The sequence below is a fragment of the Falco rusticolus genome, chromosome 5 (genome assembly GCF_015220075.1).
Source record: "Falco rusticolus isolate bFalRus1 chromosome 5, bFalRus1.pri, whole genome shotgun sequence".
NCBI classification, from domain to species: Eukaryota; Metazoa; Chordata; class Aves; order Falconiformes; family Falconidae; genus Falco; species Falco rusticolus.
The window spans coordinates 88480715-88502582 of NC_051191.1; the positions used below are offsets into that span (position 1 = coordinate 88480715).

The 21868-nt window shown below is 49.2% G+C and overlaps 1 protein-coding gene across 1 annotated transcript in view; it reads left to right on the plus strand.

Annotated features, from left to right (window-relative positions):
- Nucleotides 1-3767: 3767 nt before the first annotated feature.
- Nucleotides 3768-21868, plus strand: part of VANGL1 (VANGL planar cell polarity protein 1) — a 46314-nt gene continuing 28213 nt past the window's right edge. The window contains exons 1-4 of the mRNA XM_037388763.1: nt 3768-3824; nt 12028-12319; nt 14073-14199; nt 16936-17543. Coding sequence (XP_037244660.1) covers nt 12237-12319; nt 14073-14199; nt 16936-17543 — 818 coding nt within the window. The 5' untranslated portion in view covers nt 3768-3824; nt 12028-12236. The remainder of the gene's footprint in view (nt 3825-12027; nt 12320-14072; nt 14200-16935; nt 17544-21868) is intronic.

The following is a 21868-nucleotide window of genomic DNA, read 5'->3' on the forward strand; positions in this document are numbered from 1 at the left end:
GATGCTAGAAAAGAGAATGAAGAAGCTAATTTGACTGGATAGCAAATTGATTGTGCACTGTGATCAGCAAATCAAAATGTGTGATTCAAAACCCCAAGGGATTTGTTATAAGAAGGGATAATGTCCACATTCTAGAAAGTGCCTTTTCTAGTAGATCCAAGATGACTTGTGTTCCACACAACTGTGACTGCAGATCCATCTCTCCCTGGTTTTCTGTCCAGCTTGTGCTTTTCAGAGTGAAAAATACAAGCCTGAGGAATGCAGCAGCAGGATTACTAGAATTATATATGAGTATTGCCTCTAAAAAGCAGATGTCTGTATCTTTTTGAATGGCCTGTATGCATGAGTTGGTGTGTGTTTTCCATGCTGGGCTCTACCATTTGCCCATCTTGGCCATGGTCAGGTGGTGTTGCATTTGTGGGAAGACACCTAGAACCTTCTGAAAATGTGATGAGGACAAAAATTGTCTGGATCCTTATGGTTCAACCAGGAAGAGAATGTTCCTGCTTGCACTTTCTAACATTTTTCTGAGTATTTCTTCAAAGTTAAGGATAGAAACAATCCCCTCAAGGAGCTACATGAAATAAGAATGTGAGTCATGTTTCCGTTGAAAAAAAAACAAGCTAAAGGAGAGTTAAGGGAATCCAGGTGCTTCTTGTAAGATCTGAAAAAGTCTCAATTTTTGCTGGCTTGAACAAAAAAGAATTATTTTATTAATTTATTTGTTGAAGTAAGTGCAGAGCATCTACTAGCCTTCCTCTGCTACTTCCAATAAACTCGAGGTTGCAGCATCGTCATTCACAAGGATTTTTTTCTTTTTTTTAACGGAATAGAGAGAAATTAGGAGCAAATCAAATGTATTTATGATCTTATGCAAGTCCACTGCAGAAAGGGATGAAGAATCTGAGATCATACCCCTTTTCTGTGTGCCACATTATGAAACAGGCCAAGTTTGGGCCTGGCTTCATAAGAGTGTCCTACTTCTTCATCTGTCTGTGTGTGCATCTTAAGAGCATGCCATAAAGCAGTGCCCTGGTCCACATACTTGACCACTTGCAGATCCTTCCTGAAAGATCTCTTGGCCGCTATGCCAGCAGGAACAGGAAAAGATCAAAACAGAGGGGAACTGAACTGTTCTGCATTACATGCAGACGGAGCGCACGCTGCACCAGAGACCACCTCTGTGTGGCATGGATGTTACTGGAGTGAGTCCAGCATAGGTACGCTAAAATGGTTCAGGGATCGGAGCATCTGACAGGAGAGGCCAGGAGAGCTGGGATTTTTTAGCCCTGGGAGGAGAGGTTTCAGGGTGGAATCAATGTGTGTAAATGTGTATCCACATATATAAATACCGGATGGAATGGAGGAAAAAAAAATAGAACCAGACTCTTTTTGGTGGTATCCAGTGAAAGGAAAAGAGGGAACAGCTACAAACTGAAATACATGAAATTCCACTTAAATGTGAGAATTATTTTTTTATATTTTTTTTTTTTTTACTATGCAGGTGTTAAATACTGGAACAGGTTCCCCAGGGAGGTTGTGGACTCTCTGTCTTTGGAGATGCTCAAAACTTGGCACAGCCCTGAGCAACCTGCTCTAATTGACCCTGTTCTGAGTGGGAAGACTGGACCTCCAGAAATCCCTTCCAACATTCTCCTGTGAATCCATGACATCCGTTCTGGGTACTTCAGAGTTGGTTGGTTGTTGGTTTTTTTTAATCTTCACTATTCAGTAGTGTACAAGAGCATAGCACTTCACACGTTTCTGAATTATGATCCTACCACACAAGGAGCTGGACTTGTAAAACATTCCCTCATGTCTCAGTGGTTTGAACAGATGATGAGAGAGAAGCATGTAACAGTATCTCAGCATCTGCCCCCAGCCCATCTTCAGTGTATTCCTCCTTTGCCAATATTCTGTGTAACAGCTTGACCTGGTTGGGTGCAAGTGGGCGTCACCGCTGGATCTAACAGGTACCTAGACCAGCTAGGTCTGGACGGGGGGTGTAGGTGCAAACTCCTCTGAGGTTTGTATATGACCCCAGTTTACATCCTGAGCAATCTCCTTTCTGTGGGGTACTGCAACAAGCTCTGCTGCTGTAGACCACAAAACCAGTATTTGGCAATCCTCTAAATATTACTGAGCAGCTGCAGGAGCAGCATAGTAGGGGAAGAAATACAGGTTTAGCAAAGTTTCTTGGTTGCTTTCAAAGAAGTCCAGGTAACGACCTTTGAAAAAGACCCCTTGCCTTCCAGGCAGGGCAGCATCTCCCCATGTCCTCTTCCCCAGGTGGCACAGGTAAAACCTTGCTCCTCGCACCAGGCCTCTCCCCCGTGCCAGAGGCATGGCCTCCATAAACCGTTGCCTTTTGTCACGTTTTCCCTGCCACCGAGCAGGGAGGAAGCAGGGGTGGTCCGGCGGCGGGGAGCCCCTAGCAGCCAGCCAGGCTGAGGCAGGCTTGCAGCAGGGTGTCGGATGCTTTCCAGGGCAGGGCCATTGCCTGGAATGCAGCGGAGCGCTCGGGCCTTGGGCAAGTTTAGACACATGTTGATGCATAATACAAGATGGAGCCTATCACTTGATATCGGCCTCTTCCAGTCAGGCACGGGGCTGGGTAAGCATGTACGCCATGCAAAACAGGAGGTAATGTCATTACCAAATCCGAGTGATACGGAAACGTTTCTTCTAATACCGGGCTGACTGTTCCACTGTAAAGTCACACCGTGTTGTATGGATGCTGAGTAGGGGCAAGCACCACAAATAAAAGAGTAGTATTATTTTGGAAAAAGGGGAAATTGCAGAGGAAATATAATAGATGCAATCTACAGAAGCCACAATAACGGAACACAAAAACTATCTGACAGGAATAACTTCAGTGTTTTCTGCATTTGTTCCCTTTGTAGACTGGATCGTTCTTGAGTAGTTCAAAGCGCAGGACTGGAATCTAGGAGGTCTAGATTTTCTTCATGCATTCCCAGCTGCTGGTTCAGTGCATGGCCTGAAAACGTAATTATTTTTGAAGGGTAAGACAACCCAAAGGTGAAATGAAAAAGGACCAACATTAGAATACAGAAAAGATGACCTGCGTGGCACGCAGAGCTCTGCCCATTTCCCTCCCAGCTGCCCAGAGGAAGCAGTGTGAGGAATTTGGGAATTTTGTGCCCAAGGCTGGCCTCGGGCAGCCCGCTGGAGGCTTGGGGCAAACAGGCCCTTCTCCCCGGGGGGCAGGAGGCCCGCTGTGACCAGGCGCAAAGCGCGCAGCCGCTGCAGGCTGCGGGTGGCGGAGCAGGCCGAGCAGTCCCGGGGGCGAGGCACGGCAGTGCCGGCAGGACACCCAGCCGCGGAGAGAGCCCGTGAGCGTGGCGGTGGGTGAGGGCAGAGCCAGAGGGACGGGGGCTTTCTGGGGAGCGATGGTGGCAGGGGAGGTGATGGCGGGGGAGCTGTGGAGCTGTAGGGGTCAGCCCCGGGGGGCGCCGCAGCGGGCGCTGGGGGGGGCGATGGCAGGTCTGGGGAAGCGCAGCGGGAGCGCGCGTAGGAGCCGCGGTGCCGGCGGGCAGCGCTGCGGGGAGGGGTCCTGAGGCGGAACCGGGGCTCCGGGGGGAGCGGCGGGGCCCCGCCCGCTGCGGCTGCAGCACGGCCCGGCCGGGCGCCGCCGGGCCCGCGGGGAGGGCGGCCTCGCCCGGGGGCGGGGCGGGGCGGTGCCGGGCACAGGAAGCGGAAAGCGGCGGCAGCAGCGACGGCGGCCGCCGCCGAGGGGAGGCGGCGGGGCTCGGCGCGGCGGCGGGTCGGTGCCGGGAGCGGCATGGGGCGGCCGCGGGAGGGAGGTGAGTGAGGGGGCGAGCCTGCCCCTGCGCCCGGCGGGCGGGGCGGGGGGACGGGGGCCGTGGCGCTGCCCTCCACCACGCCCTCCCGCCGGCGGGACCCCGCCGCCGCTGCTCTGCCCCGGGGTGCCCGGGCCGGGGCGGCGGGACAGCCTCCTCGGCTCCCGCGCCCGGCGGCGGGGGGCCGTCCCCGGCCGGGGGGGGGGCGCGGCGAAGCCGGCTGCGGGGGCACCGACCCCGCTCCCCCTGCCCGGCGCTTCCCGGGGCGGCTGGGCGGAGGGGGAAGGCGGCCGGGGCGCTGCCCTGTCCCGCGGCGCGGCCCCGCTCCCCTGCCGGCGGCGGGCGGCAGCTCGGCTCCCCGGGATGGAGCCCTGGAACGCCGCCGAGGCCCGCAGGGGCAGCCCCTGGGGGGAGCAGCGCTCCCCCCGCCGAGCCGTGCCCGGGGCGGACCCGTGCGCCGCGGAGGTGCGAGGGAGCCCGTGCCAGAGCGGGGGCTCCGCTGGTGCCTCCGTGCCCGCACCGCAGACCCCCAGCGGCTCGGTGGTTGGGGTCATCCCGCCGGGCAGCGAGCTACAGAGGTGACCGAGGGGAGGGAAGGCACAGGCGTGCTGCTCTGCTTAGAAGCTGGCTCGGTCGCTGAAGCGATGCCCGAAGTCGCGGGCTGGCAGCACTGGAGAGTTGTTTCTGTTCAGCGACTCGGGGCCTGGAAAAGCGCGTGTGGCAGGAGACAGCGCTGCTGCGCCTGGGCCGCGCTGGCCCGGGGGTGCGTGCCCGCGGTGCTGCTGAGCGTACCCAACAGAGGGCAAAGCTTTCGCATTAGCTGTTGGGTTTCTGTCATGGCACGCTTTGGAGAGCCGCTGTGAAACAAGGTTGTTTGCTTGTTTGCAAGACTGTCAGGGTTGTAAGCGATCTGCTTTATGCTAAAGGCTGTACTCTTTGACATGCGGGGTCTATGAAAGCATAGATGGCTTGATGGCAGGGGTTTTGGTCTGGGGAGGCAGACTTAGTGGTTCGATGTCTGAGGCAGTGGGGTTTTTTGGCCCTGGGTTTGTCAATAATGAACTGCCCACAAGATCTTTGCAGCTGTTAAGAAATCAAGGCGCACTGGCTGGAAGAGCAAGTTAGGATGTTGTGAAGTATATTCTGTGATATCATTATTGCCTGTGAGCCCATCACCAGGGCATCCTGACTTTGAGGAGAGGAGCTGGGGAGAAGAGAGCTTCAGCAGTGCCTTCGCATCTTTGAAGAGCTTCATTCTGACTGTGCCTCGCTCTCTTCCTGCACTGGGGTTTGGCCATATAGCTGGATGCAACTATGGGACCAGTGTTGGCTCTGGGATCATTTCACTTGTTAATTGTGAAAAATAAATACGAGTGTCTTACAGAAAGCCTCCTCCCTTAAGAACGCTCCCTATGAGCTGACATTTTGAAAGGATCCCAGCCTGTGTCAGAACCACCCAGGCAAGTATGTCCTAACTGTCCACGGTCATTGGCCAGTGGCTCTTTTTGGCTGTTGCTGGCCTTCTGCTTTTGGTTACTAGTGGCAGTGTTCTTGGTGGCCCTTACCTTATGGATATATGCACCTAGGGAGGGCTTACTGTTACCGTGAGGCCAGGATAAGGTACTAGGAAAATGCTACTAAGATGACTGCAGTTGTCCTAGCAAAGCTGCACGCCTGTTGTGTTGTTGTGGTAGCCTGCCTGCCTTCCACCCCTGCTTCTGACAGCTAAAGCAAAGGACGGCATCAGAAATGGGGCTTTGCTGCTGTAGGCTGTGTTGTGCTGTGTCGGGACTCGAGAGGCAGAGAACTGTGTTGTCCAGTTTTGCTGGTGGGAAACAGTAAGTGCTGTGCTCCTCTGTGTCTGGTACCTTCACTGGGGAATTTGGTGGAAGGAGAAAATGAACCCTTGTGAAAACTATCTTATGACTTCTTCTAATTTCTCATTAGCTTTTACTTTAGAACTACCTGATTTCCGTCAAATTGAAAAACAGTGGTTATTTCCTCGGGGGTCAACACCCTTGCCCTTTCTCCTTGCAAGGTCAGAACCGCTTGGCTTTGTACAGGGTTGAGCAGGAGGCAGGGGATAGGGGGGGTCTCCATACTGTGTAGTTGCGCTGTATTGTGTCGCACTGGGGATTTGATCAGGGTCCGTTGGCTTTTTTGCATTTTAAATCCAAATAGAAAATGCAGGAGGACATGCAGTATCCTAAACAAGGGGGTGCATTTTCATTAGAGAAACCTTTTGCAGTTTATAGCCTTTAATGCTGTCTCAGTATCCAAGTGCTATGGCTAAAAGTAAACTTTAAAAATAAGGTACCTATCCAGGCAGGCAGTACCTGAGGAGTCCTGCAAGAGTCTTTGCCCAGTTTGTGTTTTTCAGTAAGGCTGTGGGGCTTTAAATGTTGGCATTCGCAGCAGCTGTAGTATCACGAGGGTGAGGCCAGGATACCTTCTGCCGTGTTGCATGGCTCTGGGGTTAAGAGGAACACTTGGAGGTCTAGCAGCACAGCAGGGATGTATGAGCGAGGCAGCACATGCTTTCGCTGGTCTGATAGGGTGGCAGCTGAGTATAATTTGCAGGATAGATTTGGATGTTGGTTGTGCTTCAGAAACTTAGTGCGCATGTGGTTCTAGCAGTGGGCAGAGGAGATCCTTCAGGGAGGTGCTTCACCGATGGGTCCCATGTGCAGAACTTCCCAACTTCCAGCTGTGGAACGGCGGGGCAGGAGGCAGGGGCTTGCTGTTCAGGAACATTGCTTGCCTGGGTGGTGCTTTTGGCCAGGCGTTTCTGTTGTCAATTGAAACAGCCTCATTACGTTTTCAGATGTGTGTTGTTGCATGTTCTGATTAAACGTGCAGGTGGATTGCTTCAATAAACCAAGTGACTTTTCTTTTGGAAATATCCATGTCGTGGACTAATGGTTTTCAGCCTGGGGCTGGAAATTCCCGTGAGTCTATGAAATCTTTCTAAGAAACCTCTGAGAAGCAAAAGCGAAGAGAATCTATTGCTATAGGGAGTTTGAATTTGCTGACTACTAAACATTTTTGGGGGATGCGGGGCTTGGCTTGCCAATCAAGAACCACCTCTGTAGAGTAAAAGCCTGGGCTTTAAAATATGTATCTCTGTGATCAAAATTAACCTTATTTAATGACATGCAAAAATAAATAAAGAGCTTTTGGAAAAGCCTTGTTTCCCGAAGCTTGTTGGCCGTTAAAACTGCAAGCCTTGGCTCTGCGAGTAGGTTAGCGTGGTTGAACTTCTGTGCTTACAGATCAAATTGCTGGACTGGGGCCTGGTCAGGAAATTCAAAAGCAAAAGGTTCCTGTGGCATTGCTCACAGATCTCACTATATATGCAGTTGAACATAGCAAGTTACGTAACTTCTCGTTTTTCTGAAGTGAATAATGGGAACACGCTGCAGCCGTACGGTGCGGGCGAGTTAATGCCGGAGCTGGAAGGCTTCCTTGCTGCTTAGCCATCTCTTAATTATTTTTACTCTTGAACCCTAACGCTATCCCATAGCTTAGCACTTGGGGTTCTGCATGTTTAATTTGTAAAGCTCTTCATTTCACTAAAGGAAGGAAAAAAGATTTCTCAGCGTGATAGCTCGTGGGCATCCGTTACCCTATAGACAGCTGGTGCTGTTTAACAAGCGAGGCTGGCAGCGTACAGAGCCGAATGTGCGCACATCCTCACGGACACTTGTGGCTGCTTGTGCTCCAGATGGCACTTCCAAATATGTGTAACTCCATGAACCGACTGGTAAATCAACTCTAATTGATTGCAAGTTTTAAATGGAGTAAGACTGAAACTGTACAGACGAGGATTTCAAAGCTGAGCTACTTTGGAGTTATTTGCCTCAACTTCACAGGGGAAGATCCATCAGGAAAGCACGGGATGTAAAAGAGTGCTCGTTTGTGTTTGCCCTCTTTGATTTAAAGATGTAACTTGCTCTTTTAAATTTCCCTTGGGCTTGGAGCCAAACTGTGCTCCCTTGAAGACGATCACAAAGCGAACTTCATTGGAAAGGGGATTGGGCTCCCAGCATGGAAAATAGCAATTCAAAAGAACTCTTCTTGGAGATTTATGAGCATATGAAAAGAGGGAGTTACAGCGAGTTGTGTAGCTGCGTAGAAACTGTGATTACAGTGATCTCTGCGGTGTTCAGGGGTAACTGAATTTCTCTGCTGTCATTCAGGATGCAGCCATCCTTGCCTGCGTAGGATCCCAAAATTTTCTTTGCAGTATCCTTAGCTTTGTTTTCCATCTAGTACTGGGCATCCTTCTGTCAGTAGTAAGGGAAAGGCAAAGTGAGAGTGCTGGCCGTACTGGGAGCAAACTGCTGGGTGTGCAGTTACACAATTGTCGTGTTTGGAGCGGAGAGGGCATTCCCATCTCCCCTCTAGCTGTTCGCTGGCGTGGCTGTTCACCCTGGTGATGGTTTTACTGTTTGGGGCTGTGCTGTGAACTAGGTCACGGAAAGGATCCAAGACAAAAGCGTGGCGAGCGGGAGAGAAGGGATTTTTTTGTTTTGTTTTCCAGTGGTGCTGTTTGGTCGCTGAGGATTGTGTTGACACAACCAAGAGTGGTGAACTGTGGTGTGGAGGTGGAAGCTACTTACACCAGCTTTCTTGTCAACGCTGAAACACAGTGCAACTGTACGCTCAGGCCAAAGGAGCTTTCTTTCACAGAGGGCCAGGAACTTTGCAAACAGACCATGCCTTCAGTGGAGTCCTGCGAGATGTAATGATCTTTTGTGAAGCCATTTCAGTTGGCTAAATTTGACTCTCAATTCAGACCTGTTTGTGGAGGGATGAGACCCTTGAATGATGGGGCTGCTTTTTGACGCAGCACAGTTGTCCTTGCCCAGCGGGGTAGGGTAAGAATCATCATTCATAGTGATTTAGTCAGGGAGATGTTTAAAGGCTGCACTTAGTTTGGATATGGTTGTGTTATGAAGGAGATGTATACATGGCTTGTGTTCTTTAGCTTTTTCTCAGGCTCTAGTGGTGGGCACTGTTGGGGTGGTGGCTAATTTGGGGTTGGCATCTGTCTGTGCCATTGAAAGAGCTCCAATCTGGAGGTATAGCTTAGCATGTTAGTTGTCTCTTGGTGCCCTCCCTACCTCTTCCCCAGTAGTTCCAGAATCTTTTCTGGGGTAAGGCTGGTCCCCTTCTTTCTGTAAAATAGACCAGTAGGTAGGTAACCGGCTCGGCTTGGCTGTGAGGAACACGTGTTTGGACTGTGCTCCTCCATCCCTGGTATCTTCGTCTCATCCTGCTCAGACTGGGAGTGGTGTCCAGCTAGCAGCCCAGACTGTCCTTTGTTAGCCCAGTCTAGGAAGCCTTATTGATAATTAGCCTCGGGTGTGCACCTGGCAGAGCCAGTGGTCTTCTCCTTTTGCCGGCTGAAGTGGGGCAGATATATTTTATTCCCAGCAGCCCTGTGACTGGCAGGAAGATCAGTGTGGCCACCGGTGTGTCCTGCAGCAGGGGCAAGGAGGCAGTGCAGAGTCCCGGAGCTTGTTGTACTGCTTCTGACAGCAATCCAGGAGACTTAACGTTTTTTGGTGGCCACCTTGTTGACTTTTCGCAGAGCTGTTTCAAAACCGTTGCTGCTGTTTACACAGAAAACCAAAGTTGGCATGATCCAGCCTGCCCTGCCGTTCCTGTGTCAGTCTTCCCATGAGTCTGCTTCTCTGCCTGCTGCCGGGCACTGCCTTGCTTTACACACTGTCAAATGGGCACTGCTCCGTCATGGTTTGTGTTTAGGCAGCCTGTGCATTTCCACAGCAGATCCTACCTGCTGGAATAATCTCTGATGCGTCCCGAGAAGTGTGATGCTTTGCTGCTGGGGCTGAGGGGTCAGAAGAGGAGGTCTGTTCCCAGCCCTGTCTCAGCTCTGATTCTTCTGTCTGGGAGTTGGGGGGAAATTCTTTTATGTTGTTGGAGGAAAAGGCTGGGAGTTGATACTTTCCTAGAAGCCTAGGAAAAATGCGTAACCCTTACTGGTATATGCCAGCAGCTCTCCTTGCTTTTCCTATTCCTGTAATGTATTTGTGAAGATGGTAAGTTGTTCTCAAAGGGACTCCAGTAACATCACAGTCAGTGGTTTAAGCCTGTAATACTTGTCATCACCTTTTGTACAACTGAGGGTGTTTCTGGTTTGCAATGCCTAATGATTGCAAGGTCCTCTGTAGCCATCTCCTCTGTTGGCATCCTACTGCACTTTGAAGGTAGAGGGGTGGTGGCCTCACCCCAATTTATCGGAGAAGGTCGTCAGGCACAGAGGAAGGATTTTTCCATGGTTGCCTAGCAGGACAGTAGCAGGACAGAGGTAAAAATCAGCTTTAATGAATCCCAGCCTATTGCTGGAGCCATAAGCTACAGGCTGTGTGCAAGTCTAGGGAGTTAACGAGTGTTAACATCATGTGTCCCAGGCTGCGGGATTTTTATTCCTGTTACAGTAATGATGCCATTTTCCAAACCGTGCCGTGCCTTGGCTTTATGTTTCACTGTGTTTAAATCCATCTTCATTCCTCCCCTCCCAGAACTGGGGCTTGTGTTCCCATCCTTATTTGTCCTTCCTAGATTCTCTGCTGCTTTTTAGGAGCTTTCTCGAGGCATGATACACACTTAGAGCTTGGGAATTTCTGTACACAAAAGGTGTCGTCCCCCCCCTGCACCTTCTCTCCGAGAGCCCTGGCAAGCCCAAGTGCTGTGCAAATACCTGCAGCTCCTGATGCAGCAGGAACACTTCTTTATTTCATCGCAGATTGCACCGCCAGCCAAGGAACCCTGTGGGGAAGAGGCTTCGTTCTTTGGCGCAGCTTGCGTGTGGTAGAGCTCCCTGCTCGGTTACGAGCTTTTCTGGAGGTGTTAGCGGAGGAATCTTATGGCTGGAAAGAATAGTTGGCCAAGTATAAAGCCCAATTTCTGTTGTTGTCCCTCTGTGTTTGGGGAGGGAGAGGGCTGAAAGCAGCGGTTGACTGTTTTATTGCTAACAGCTTTGAGAAACTGCTGCGAGCAGAAAATAATGGAGGGATTTAATTTGATTTTAGAGCGGGCTTTCGCCCACTCTGGAAGTACAGCATGGCTGTAGTCCTGTGTTGGCTGGAGGCAGCAGTTGTCTGGGCAGGAGGTATGTGAGAGTGCTCCTGCGTGCCAAGTGCTGGGCTGTGCCAAGGTCTGTAGCTGTGACCGCTCCGTCTGCACCTCTTCACCGTTTGCATGTATTCCCCCAAACCGGTGACGGTGCTCCCCTCCGTCCCCTTTCTCTTGTCGCCTAACGCAGGATGTGGGTTTGGAAGGCGGGGGTGGTGTCTACCCTTCTTCCCCACAGCGTTAAGGGTTTTGACATGTCGCTGTTGGGAATTGTTCCGATGTTGCCCTGCTCCTGTTCCAAAACGCGTGACTCTCTTCTGCCCTTTACGGATGGGACTTAAGCTTCTGTTCCAAATGGAAGTACGCCGTAAGAAACGCTGGCCCATATAAGCTAGACGTGATCTCTAATCAACTCTCCCCAGTGTTATTAGTATGTGTATATATAGAGAGACAATTTTTAATAAAATTCAATTCTTCAAGGCCCAAATTAGTTTCTGGAGGCAAAGGTTACAAAGGAAGGGAGGTGCTCATAGCGCCATTGATTGTATAGCAGCTAATGCTTGCAAAATGGGCACACCTTGCAGTTGTGAAAACAAAGCAGGTTCAGACATGGTGGTCTGATCCTCTCCTGTGTTTCTCCTAGGAAAGTTACCCTTACCCCCCACCCCCCTTCCCCCCAGATGCAGAGTGGCAGCATTACAGCCATAGGTAGGGGGATCTGGGCTGTGTGTTACACGGGTGAGGAGATGGGGGTGTGCAGGTCAAGGCCAGTACAGAAATTCTCCCCTAGAAAAAGTAGCTAGAGTGCTGAGCCTTCTCAGAGTCACTCTCTTTTCCAGGTGACTTACGCTGTTTCTTCCCTATTTTTAGATGAATGTGCTGGACTTAACTTCTCTCTGTTTAGCAATCAGTTTATGTAAAGTTCTACAAATGCATGTATTTCACTGGACCAGAGAGAGAGATACCAGCCAGGACAAGCTTGCAAATTGGGCACAGTGTGATGTGGGTGGTGGCATGTGGCCAGGATGAGAGAATTGCTGCAGTAGGAATGATGTCTTGCTTTGATTAGAGTGCACTTCCATGCCTGTTTCTCTTTCCTTAGGTCGATCGTGAGGAGCTGAGCACCCTCCCTTCCCTCCCCTCTGATCCGATTCCTTTTAAGTGAAGCTCACTGGCTTTCTGAGGACCAGACCTCACTGATGACTGGGAAGCAAAGAGTACCCAGGAAAGCACTTTTACCACGGACTCCACCTCAGGAGCACCAGGAACTTGTCTTCTGAGTAAAATCTGTGTTCCTTCCGTGCAGACCCAATGTCTGCTGCAATGGATACAGAATCAACATATTCGGGATACTCCCACTACTCAGGTCACTCCAAAAAAGCCCACAGACAAGGGTAAGGAAATGTTTATTTTTAGTTAGTTACTGCTTTAAGCACATGTCCCGTGGGAAAAAACCTGTAAGCCAGAATGAAATCCGTGGGGCCACAGCTCTGGAGGAGATGTACGTGGAGAGTCCTTATGAGGAACCCAGTCAGGAGACTGGAAACAATAATGCAGCCAACTTAGTGATACTCAACCTGTTGGATGCACACTGGGGTCATGAATGGCCAGAAAGATTGAGATAGTGCCAGCAGAAGGAAAAGATGACTTAACTCCCCTCTTATAGTGCAAGGCCTGAGTAGAGGCTCAGGGGAGGAGACATGTCAGACTGCCTAAACTGATAATTGTCAGTTACTGTCTTCTGATGCCATTTCTTTATTGCATAATAATAAGGTTTCCTATCTCTTCCCACCATCCCCCTGGCTAATCTGTTGATGGTGTGTCAGGGTTTTTTAATAGAATTTGAGTGATGCTTGAGTCCACAAGTCATTTATCAGTATTGATTGGATTAGAAGTCAGGCTTTTTGGAGCTTTTTGGTCCTGTCTGTTGTGGTAGTTCAGCAGCCTCAAGAAACATCTTGCTGTGAAACTTCTGATTACTTGGAAACATGACCCTTTTTCTTTTCCTGCATCACCATTAGTTTTACATGCAAAATGTGTGCCACTTACAGTCTTTGCAACTTAAACTGAGCTGGTCCAAAATAACTTTGCATTTCAGAAGCAATTATCCTGTGTCGTTGGAAAAAGTATTCTTCCATGAAATGAAGTCTCTTTGCTCGCAGTCCAGTTATTGAGTAAATCATCTCATTTGCCTTTCCTCCCTTCTTTAACACCCCCACCCCCAATATGGATCGCTCTTTGAAGCTTAGAATGCCATGTGGAAAGATGCCTTCAAAGTTCCCAGAACGACATAAAAATTCTAGAGCCTCTTATTGTGAACAGGCCATGAAACCTTGGGGGTTTGGTAATTCCAAGAGAGATGCAATGGAGAGAGCAGAGCTGGGGCACTGGATGCTCCTGAGCTTTAAGATGGTCCTTGAGCGCAGTGAGGGTCTCTGGTGCAAAGGCTGCTTTCCTGTCTGGGGAGGAAAGTACCGATGAGCAGATTAGTGGGGATTGTCTCAAAATGAGTTATTGTCAGATGAGAAACTGTGAGTTCTACAAGGGTACTCTGGAAGTAAGCATGAGCCTGGTGCCCTTGGTGTTCTTGCTGTCTTGGTAAGGGTTAACTGGGGGTTATTGACTAGTGGAAATAAACTTCACCAATTGTTGTACGGTGTTGAGGTCCTAGTTGACGAGACTTTACGCTGCAGGAACTGAAGCTGTCTTGGTTAATTCCTTGTGTTAACCCTACATGTCCCTGTGAGACACTTTGTTGCAGGTGGAGAGCTGCGTAGCCCAGTTAACCCCAAGCGGAGCTGCCAGTTGTTTGGAGGATGCAAGCTTCCCTTCCAAGCACAGCGCTGTCGGAAGCTGTTTTAAGAGAAGATGAGGCGGTGGGGATGTACCCTGTCTCCTTTGCTCCCCTCTCCAGTCACTGAGAGGATAGACCGTACCAGCCACCAGGCTGCAGGCTGCTCTGGTCAAGGACCCTTTCTACCTCTTCCAAAGCTTGTTTTGTCACAGATCCAGTATTGATGAAGCGATGGGCAAGCATGATACTGATCCAATGCTTAGGACACCTGCTGCAGGTAGAGGCGTAGCAGATTCCAGGCTCTGTCCTGGAAACTATTTGATAATGTTGTTCTCTTGTTTTCTTTGGAAAAGGAGTCGGGACAGGCACAAATCGCCGCGAAGCAAAGACGGCAGTCGGTCTGAGAAGTCCGTCACTATCCAGACACCTCCTGCAGAGCCACTGCTTGGGAACGATGCCTCTCGGGCGGAGGAGGGCCAGGTAAGGAGGCAGTGAAATTAAACGTGGAGTGTGGTTTCTGAAACGGAGCGTATGACTTGCCAGCATATGAGTAGGAAAAAAATGATGCTCACTTGTAAAGAAGCATGACTTACGGGTACCCTTGATTCATGCCTAATGCCAAGGCCTCAATCAGTCGTGTCTTTTTCTGAGAGCATTAGTTTTGACAGCAGCGGTGCTGATGTGACTACTCCTGGGGCACTAATTTGCCTCTGTCTCCAGAACGTCATCTGCCAAGCTCTGTAGAAACATCTGTTTCCATCATCTCACTGTGCATTATGCAGGTCAACCCTTTCACCTGTATGTGGGCTTTTGGTTTTTAAGCAGGCTTTGCTCTAGGTAATCATGCGAAACACATTAGGACCAGCATCCCAGTAGGAAAAGGAGATGAGAAATGTAAAACTAATGTGAAATAGCTGGGCAGGCGGGTGAACTCAGTGATGAAAACTAGTACATTAACACTGGGTTAGATAAAGAATGGAATAATGCTGGGTTTAGATTGCACCTAGGATGGATCCAATACTCTCTCTCTGCTCTAGCAGCTGATGTGAAGGTGCATATTCATTTTTGAAGAATGGCTGACGCTGCAAGACATGGAATGCAGGATGTTTCATGCCCCCTGGGCTGGATTTGGGGTGTGTTAATCCTTGGCTGTGGGGCTTCACAGTTTCCACCCAAACTGTGTATGGTAGTACTTTTGGCAGTACTCATGTCACTGCAGGTGGGCTGGCTTCATGTGCTGCCACTTGGTATTTTGGAATCAGATGCTGCTTTTCATGGATCCCAGCTATTATTTGAAATAGATCTAAGGTGTCAATGAATTCTTAGGCCCTTGTTTTCATGCAGACCTCCTCAGCGTGAATTAAAGCCAAAGCGAAATAAGTTGATGTGTGAGCAAGACCTTTCTCCTAGGGAGCAGAGTGCCCAGGGTTGGATCCGGCAGCTTTTGTACCACTAGAGACACGCTCATATTTCTGTGTAACTGCACATTTTTTGTTTGTGCCACTTAATGTGGGAGGAATTGTTATAAGGGTAGACTGAGAGCAGGGTTGCCTGCTGTCTTCTGGGTTGTAGCATTAAGCTGCTCTGGTGTTTCTGTCCCTTCTCTTCTGCACAGTTTCTCTCTTCCTCAAATGGAGGAAACTATGCAGAGCTATTTAATGCATAAACATAAAATAGTTGAAATGCTTAGATGCTTTACCAGAGACACTGAAAAAGAGGAAAATGGGATAGGATTATGCTGCTTTTCTTGACAAGCTACAATGCAGATATCTCTTCTGGGGCCTCTGTTTTGGTGAGAAGTGACTCAAAACCCCCTCATATTAATTCAAGATGCTGACTGTTTGTGGTTGGTCTGTCTCACAACCCTACTGCTCTAGGCATAGGAGGTATTCATGTCTTGGAGTGCATTAGAATTTATACCCCTGGAGTTGTTCAAAGTAGTCATCCTGCCTGTCTGCTCCTTTCCCAAAGATTCACTTCTTTAGAAGTGAATAAAGGACTAAAATGATGCCTGTTTCTTTAAAACAAAATGCTTTGATCAGCATGTGTAGCTGCAGAAGTCTGGCAGAAGGTGTAAATCCTTTTAATGGCACGAGCTGCAGGGAGATACACTCGGGAGGATAGGAAGAAGAGCAAAACGTGTGCTTCTGAATGCGAGTTGCAGCTACAAAGGGGTTGGGTGCCACACAATGAAGTGCATGCATTGCCGCCCTTCGGTGTGTGTTTGTGGGAAGCATCAGGAGTCTTCATGTGCATGAGTCACTCCAGCAGCAGCTGTGAGTCAAATCCATACATGTCAGTGTAACTCTTTGGCCATGCCAGCTCCAGGAAGGAGCGATTGGAGACATCATGGGATGGGAGAGCTAGCTTGCAGAAGTCCTCTGATACTAGCTAGGGAAGAAATAAGACTTTCAGAAAACATAATGTAGCCTGAAGCTTGACTATATGGTGACTGTATTTCAGGTAAGCTTCTTTGTGGCTGAGTGGCTTCTGACAATGTCCTGGACCAGAGCTACTTGGCAGTCTTAAGATCCTCTAAACTTAAAGCCCCATACCTGAAAATATCCTGTGTGACCACCTGTGATTTATTGCCTTAACTAAATTTTTATTAGAATGTCAGGTATTGAGGGCAGGGCTACTGGAGAGGAGAATAAAAGAAAACAAAGTGGAGGAATTTGCTGGAAGTGTGGTTGCTTCTGTTACAGATGGCAAAATAATGTGTGAACATGTTTTTGATTGTGTAACAACAATAACTGGCTTGAAACACTCAAATGAGAATTTCCCTTCCAGGTGCTTCTGTGGTGCACTTGCGCTGCAGAGTGTGTAGGCTGGAAGAGCGCTAGTGCTCGCCCTGCACATGGGAACTGATGATTACTGCAGTTTCCAGGAGTTATGTGATATTACTCGTTAAGTGTGCTGGAAGAGGAACCTCTGGGGTACAGTGAGTGGCATAGCAAGCTGAGCTACCTGCTCTACAGTTACAGGGGTTTAACACCTAATGTTTCTAGTCACTGGTTTGAACAAGTTGCTATTGTTTCCAAACTTTTGCTAGTTTTCAGGGTTGACTATCCAGTATATTGAAGGTGTGGGTTTTGCTACATTTTTTTTCTGGGACTTAAGTCTGTTGTAGCAGTCTTTTTCTGAGCAATAAAAATAGAAGACCTGGAAGGAATAATCTGATTGTTTCAATATTATTTTTATCTCTTCCTCCCTCAGGATGACAACTGGGGTGAGACCACGACAGCAATCACAGGCACCTCTGAGCACAGTATTTCCCAGGAGGACATTGCCCGGATCAGTAAGGATCTGGAGGACAGCGTTGGGTTGGACTGCAGACGTTACTTGGGCTTAACAGTGGCAGCTGTTCTCGGACTCCTTGTCTTCCTTACCCCCATTGCCTTCATTCTGTTACCCCAGATCCTGTGGCGGGATGATCTGGAGCCGTGTGGTACTGTCTGTGAGGGACTGTTCATCTCTGTGGCGTTTAAACTCCTCATTCTTCTGATTGGGACCTGGGCTCTGTTTTTCCGCCAGCCCAAGGCAGACATACCGAGGGTGTTTGTGTTTCGGGCCCTTCTGTTGGTCCTCATATTCCTGTTTGTGTTTTCCTACTGGCTCTTTTACGGCGTGCGCATCTTGGACTCGAAGGACACCAACTACCAAGGAATAGTGCAGTATGCGGTGTCTCTGGTGGATGCTCTGCTCTTCATTCACTACCTGGCCATTGTGCTGCTGGAGCTACGGCAGCTGCAGCCCATGTTCACTGTCAAGGTGGTTCGGTCAACGGATGGAGAGTCGCGATACTACAGCTTGGGGCACCTGAGGTAGGTCCAAGCCCTTGAAGACCAGCAGCGTAGAGAAGTGTGGCTATGCTGTGCCACAAACCGTCATCTGCTTTTGTACGTGTGATGTTGCTGGTTTCTGATTCTTCTCCCAGGGGTGTCCTAGAGTCTCTCCAAAGTTACCAAACTGAATCTCTCATCTCTGTGCGTGCGGGAGAGGTTGGCCCTGCTTCAGAGGGTCCGGTGCGTTTCTGTAAGTGAGAAGAGCTGATGGCACAGCTTTCACTTGGTCGTTGGGCTAAGCCTGGTGAGGTCTTTAAGATCTTTTTCTAGGCTTCTTGCCCTGTCTCCTTGCTGGAGGAGAGGGGAGAGGCTTCCTTGCGTAGCCATGTCTGGCTTGTGCTCTTTGGCTGTGCGGGCCGGGTGCCACGTTGAGAGCAGCCCTTTGGGCCACGCGGAGCACTGCTCCTTGGAGCCACCTCGCAGCAGGCTAGTCCGTGTGGCAGGGGCTGGGGGAAGGAGCAAGTGCCCGGTGTGAGAAAGCATTCAGCAACCTAATTTGTTGTTGAAAACGTCTGTTTGCCCTCGTTGCCCTGTGCAGCCAAGAGTTGTGCGAGGAACGTGGATGAGGATGTTCCTTGCGTCGCATTGAGCAGCGTCATTTGGAGCCTGCCTACGCCTTTTGCAGCTGGTGGAAATGCTCGTTCAGGTGTTGGTGCTCTGAAGCCTGCTGCTGACACAGGCTGGGGCTGCCTTGAAGGGCTGACCCGGGCATACACTGGGATCTGAAGGCTGATTCCAGTGACGGGGGGGGTCTTTCCTTGTTTCCAAGATCAGCGTTTTTCTACAGTTTTGTGTTGGCTTGAGGGAAATTGCATTTTGTCCTGCTGAAGCAGTTGCCTTGGTGCAGCTAAAATCTCCCAGCACTTCAGGCATTTAGGAATAATATTTTTAATGAGTACTGAGGCACATGTAGGTGCTTTTGGGTGGTGTTTTTTTTTTTGGCAGTGCTATGCTGCCTCTAGTTTGGTTTTGTAGCTTGATGTGCTTTTTTTTGCCATAGGTATGGATCAGTTTGCTGGGTCAGATGTATCTGGGAGTGTTTGGGAGCAGTGCGATATCCATAGGTATGACAACGTGCCTGCCTGCTTCCACCTTCCTGCTGGGGTTAATGCTTTCCTCAGCAAAGGTACAAGAAGCAGCAGGTGTCTCAGTCTCCTTAGTATGTGCCCTGTGAAGCTCTCTAGAAATCTCTTATTTCCTGTGCCCTGTGAAGCTGGTAGCTGAGCTCTGAAGATGATTCCCCAGACCATATGTGCACTTAAACATCTGTTCTGCTTATCCTGTCCAGACCCCTATGGCATGCATATCTGTTGCAGATGGAGAGATTAGTGTCTGCTGGTTTAAGTGGATGTAGGAACAGTCTCCTGCAGCCATTAGCTTAGCAATGGAATTGCTTTGAAGCAGATTTAGTGGGTGAAGCTCAAATCTGGGAGTTGATTCCTGGATGTTGTTTCTGGTTTAATGGAAGAACTCATGGCCTTTTGGGTGAACTAGATCTGGACTCTGCTGTATTTTCCTTCTCTGTAAAATGTGAAGGAGAGCCCCTCTTCTGTAATGGAAGTGTTCCCATGGATCTAATGTGGAGTCACCTTCAGGGTTTTAAAAAAAAAAAAAAAAAAAAAGCTAATCTCTGTTGGTTTCCTTGTGAAACCAATTTATTTTCTTTTTTTTTTTTAAACTTAGAAATTCTTCTGTGGTGACAGATCCAGCATAGCCTTTAAGACTAGGGAGATGGAAAGACTACCAAAGAGTTCCCCTGTGCCACAGCTTTGTGCCTTGAGGTGTGCCAGGGCGGTTCTCTCGTAAGTGAATTCTGCACAGAAAGTTCAGCACATGTATGTATATACACATGCTGTGCAGGTTTGGTTTGAGAGAGTTTGCTCGTTGCTTGGTGGTAGTTCATAGGTTTGTGTTTGGGGAATTAAGATCCTATACCTGCCAAAGTCTGCATGCCTGGCATTAACCATGTACTAATCTTGCCAGTGGAGGCAAAGAATTTGCTCTAAAATCAAAGCCTATATATTTAATAGCATTTGTTAGAAACAGCATTCTCTCCAGTTCTCCTTCTGCAGCAGGGTTTTGAAGTGCCTTGGGTGATGCAAGGGCAGCAGAAAGTTGTAAAACCAGGGTGAAATCTGAGATGTATGAAAATTAGTAACTTCTCGTTAGTTGGCAAGCTGATTGCAATTTTGTTTGGCATATTGAATCCAAACCATGCGGCATGTAGATGCTTCAGTGTCTTGTGTTACAGGAGAGTCTCGTCAAACATGTCTAATGATGGTAAACTAGTGTTGCTTTTTCTTTAGTTTCTGGCAGATTAGTATAGTGTGTGTTTTGAAGCCTGTGTGTCTTTCCATCTTTACTAATGTAAAGGTAAAACTCTGCAAGTTTGGTCAGTGGCCAAGTGTCTCCCGTCTAAGGGGGAGTTCATTCTCTCCCCCTCGCTTGCTACAAGCAACAGGGAGAGTCACTGGTGCATAAGTGGTGAGAGCTGCTGGTCTTGATCCAGAGTGTTGTTCCAATGTGACAAACACTGAGAAGTGAGTGCAGGTGGCATCTCCTTCAACTTCTCAAGGCTTAGGATTGTGTGGTATTGATGTAAAACATGAGAAATTTGGGAACTTCTGAACATCTTTGCAGCATAATTTAATGAAGCTGCCGTCAAAGTCTTGACATGCTTGGTGGTGAAATGCTAGTCAGAGTTGCAAGGGGCTGCCTTCTGCCTCTGGTTGGCTTTCTTGCTGGGGCTGGAGCGGGAGGTCTGCTGATGGGAAAATGCGGAGGGAGACATGCAAGGACAGTGGATTATTCAAGGAGGCTGGAGAAGCAGCCTTGGGTGTGCTGCAGAGGTGCTTGTAGCTAGGGTAAGGTATGCATATACTACTCATTGCTGCCTCTGGGCTCTCTACTTGCCACCTTACAAGCTTGCCTCACCCCAGCGCTTTTAAAGGGGCCTTTAGGTTGTGGGCTGCCACCTGGAAGAAGGAAGCATGCTTTCACGGGTATAGCAATCTGCCTGCCTCCTGAAATCAAAACCTTGCTGCCTCAGTCCAGCTTTTTGTCATCTTCGTGCTCTGAAATGTCTTAACCGATTTGCTCCCTGGCTGCCCAAGGAGTCTGTCCTCCTCAGCGGTCCAGTGTGCTCTGGAGGAGCTGGTGGCAAGAAGGCTCTTGACACATCTTACCTTGTTCAGTGTTGCTTCTTGGAGTAGCTCTGGATTTTCCACAGGAAAATTGTTGATATCAACCTTTTTAATCCAAGGTGGAAGCTTTCAAATTCAAGGTCTTTTCTGATGAGGTGGAAGGAGCTGCTGTGTAAGTATGAGGGAAACAGGCTTTCTGGGGGAGAAGGGAAGAAAACAATAGCTCAGCCACCCTTCTGGAAAACCATGTTTTTGCCAGGCAGGGTACGGACAGGATTTTCCACCCTCCCTGGCTCCAGACACAGTAAAGAAGCTCAAAGTGCTGAGTTAGGTATTCCACTCCGCCCCTGAGGGCCCTCGGTCCAGGAGGGTAAGCATATTTGGGAGTAGTTCCCCAAATTCATACTATAATCAACCTATTAATAGGCTGGCGTGGTCCCACCCCCAGCATTTTGGCTGTAACCTTCCTTCTGGGAGACTTGACTGCCAAAACGAGCGCTCCTTTGGCATTGATTCAGGAGCTTGGGGGGGAGGTAAAAATTAAATTGGAGTCCCAGTGGATGTGGTGCCAAGTCTCAGCTCACTGACTGCTCTGCTGCTCCTGGAAGGAAGGGTTGCCACGGAGGAGAATGCTTTATGGTGGTATGAATGGGTAAAGAGCAGCGAATAGAGTAGCTGCAAGAAAGGTCAAGCCTGCGAAAATGCGAGAGGTTGGGTGGGAATGCTGGCAACACTTTTGAAAGCAACAAGAAAGGGAAACAAAGGTGGGGGAGAGCGACAGTAGATAACTCTTCAGTTGCAAGGCTTATAGTTATGTGAGGCTTGGGTTTGCAGCTGAGGCTTTGGTTTGTCCCTACAGGCAGGGACACCGATGGCACCTGTCACCTACAGTACAGTACCTTCTGGATGGCTCAAGCTGAGTAGGAAGGATCTTGCTGGAGAAAACCCTCCTTTTCTGTAGTTAGGGTGCTAAACATATTCCCTTCCTCTCCAGTGAATACTCTTTCCCCACCCTAGAGCTTTGCTAGTCTAGACAGCTCAAGAAAATGAATGGCTTCAAACACGTGTGGTAATTACTGATCTTACACGTAGCCTGAATGCTGGGCTGCAGTACAGTCCTGGTTTTCTGAGGTTAGAAGTCTGAGAATGGGTCTTTCTCCT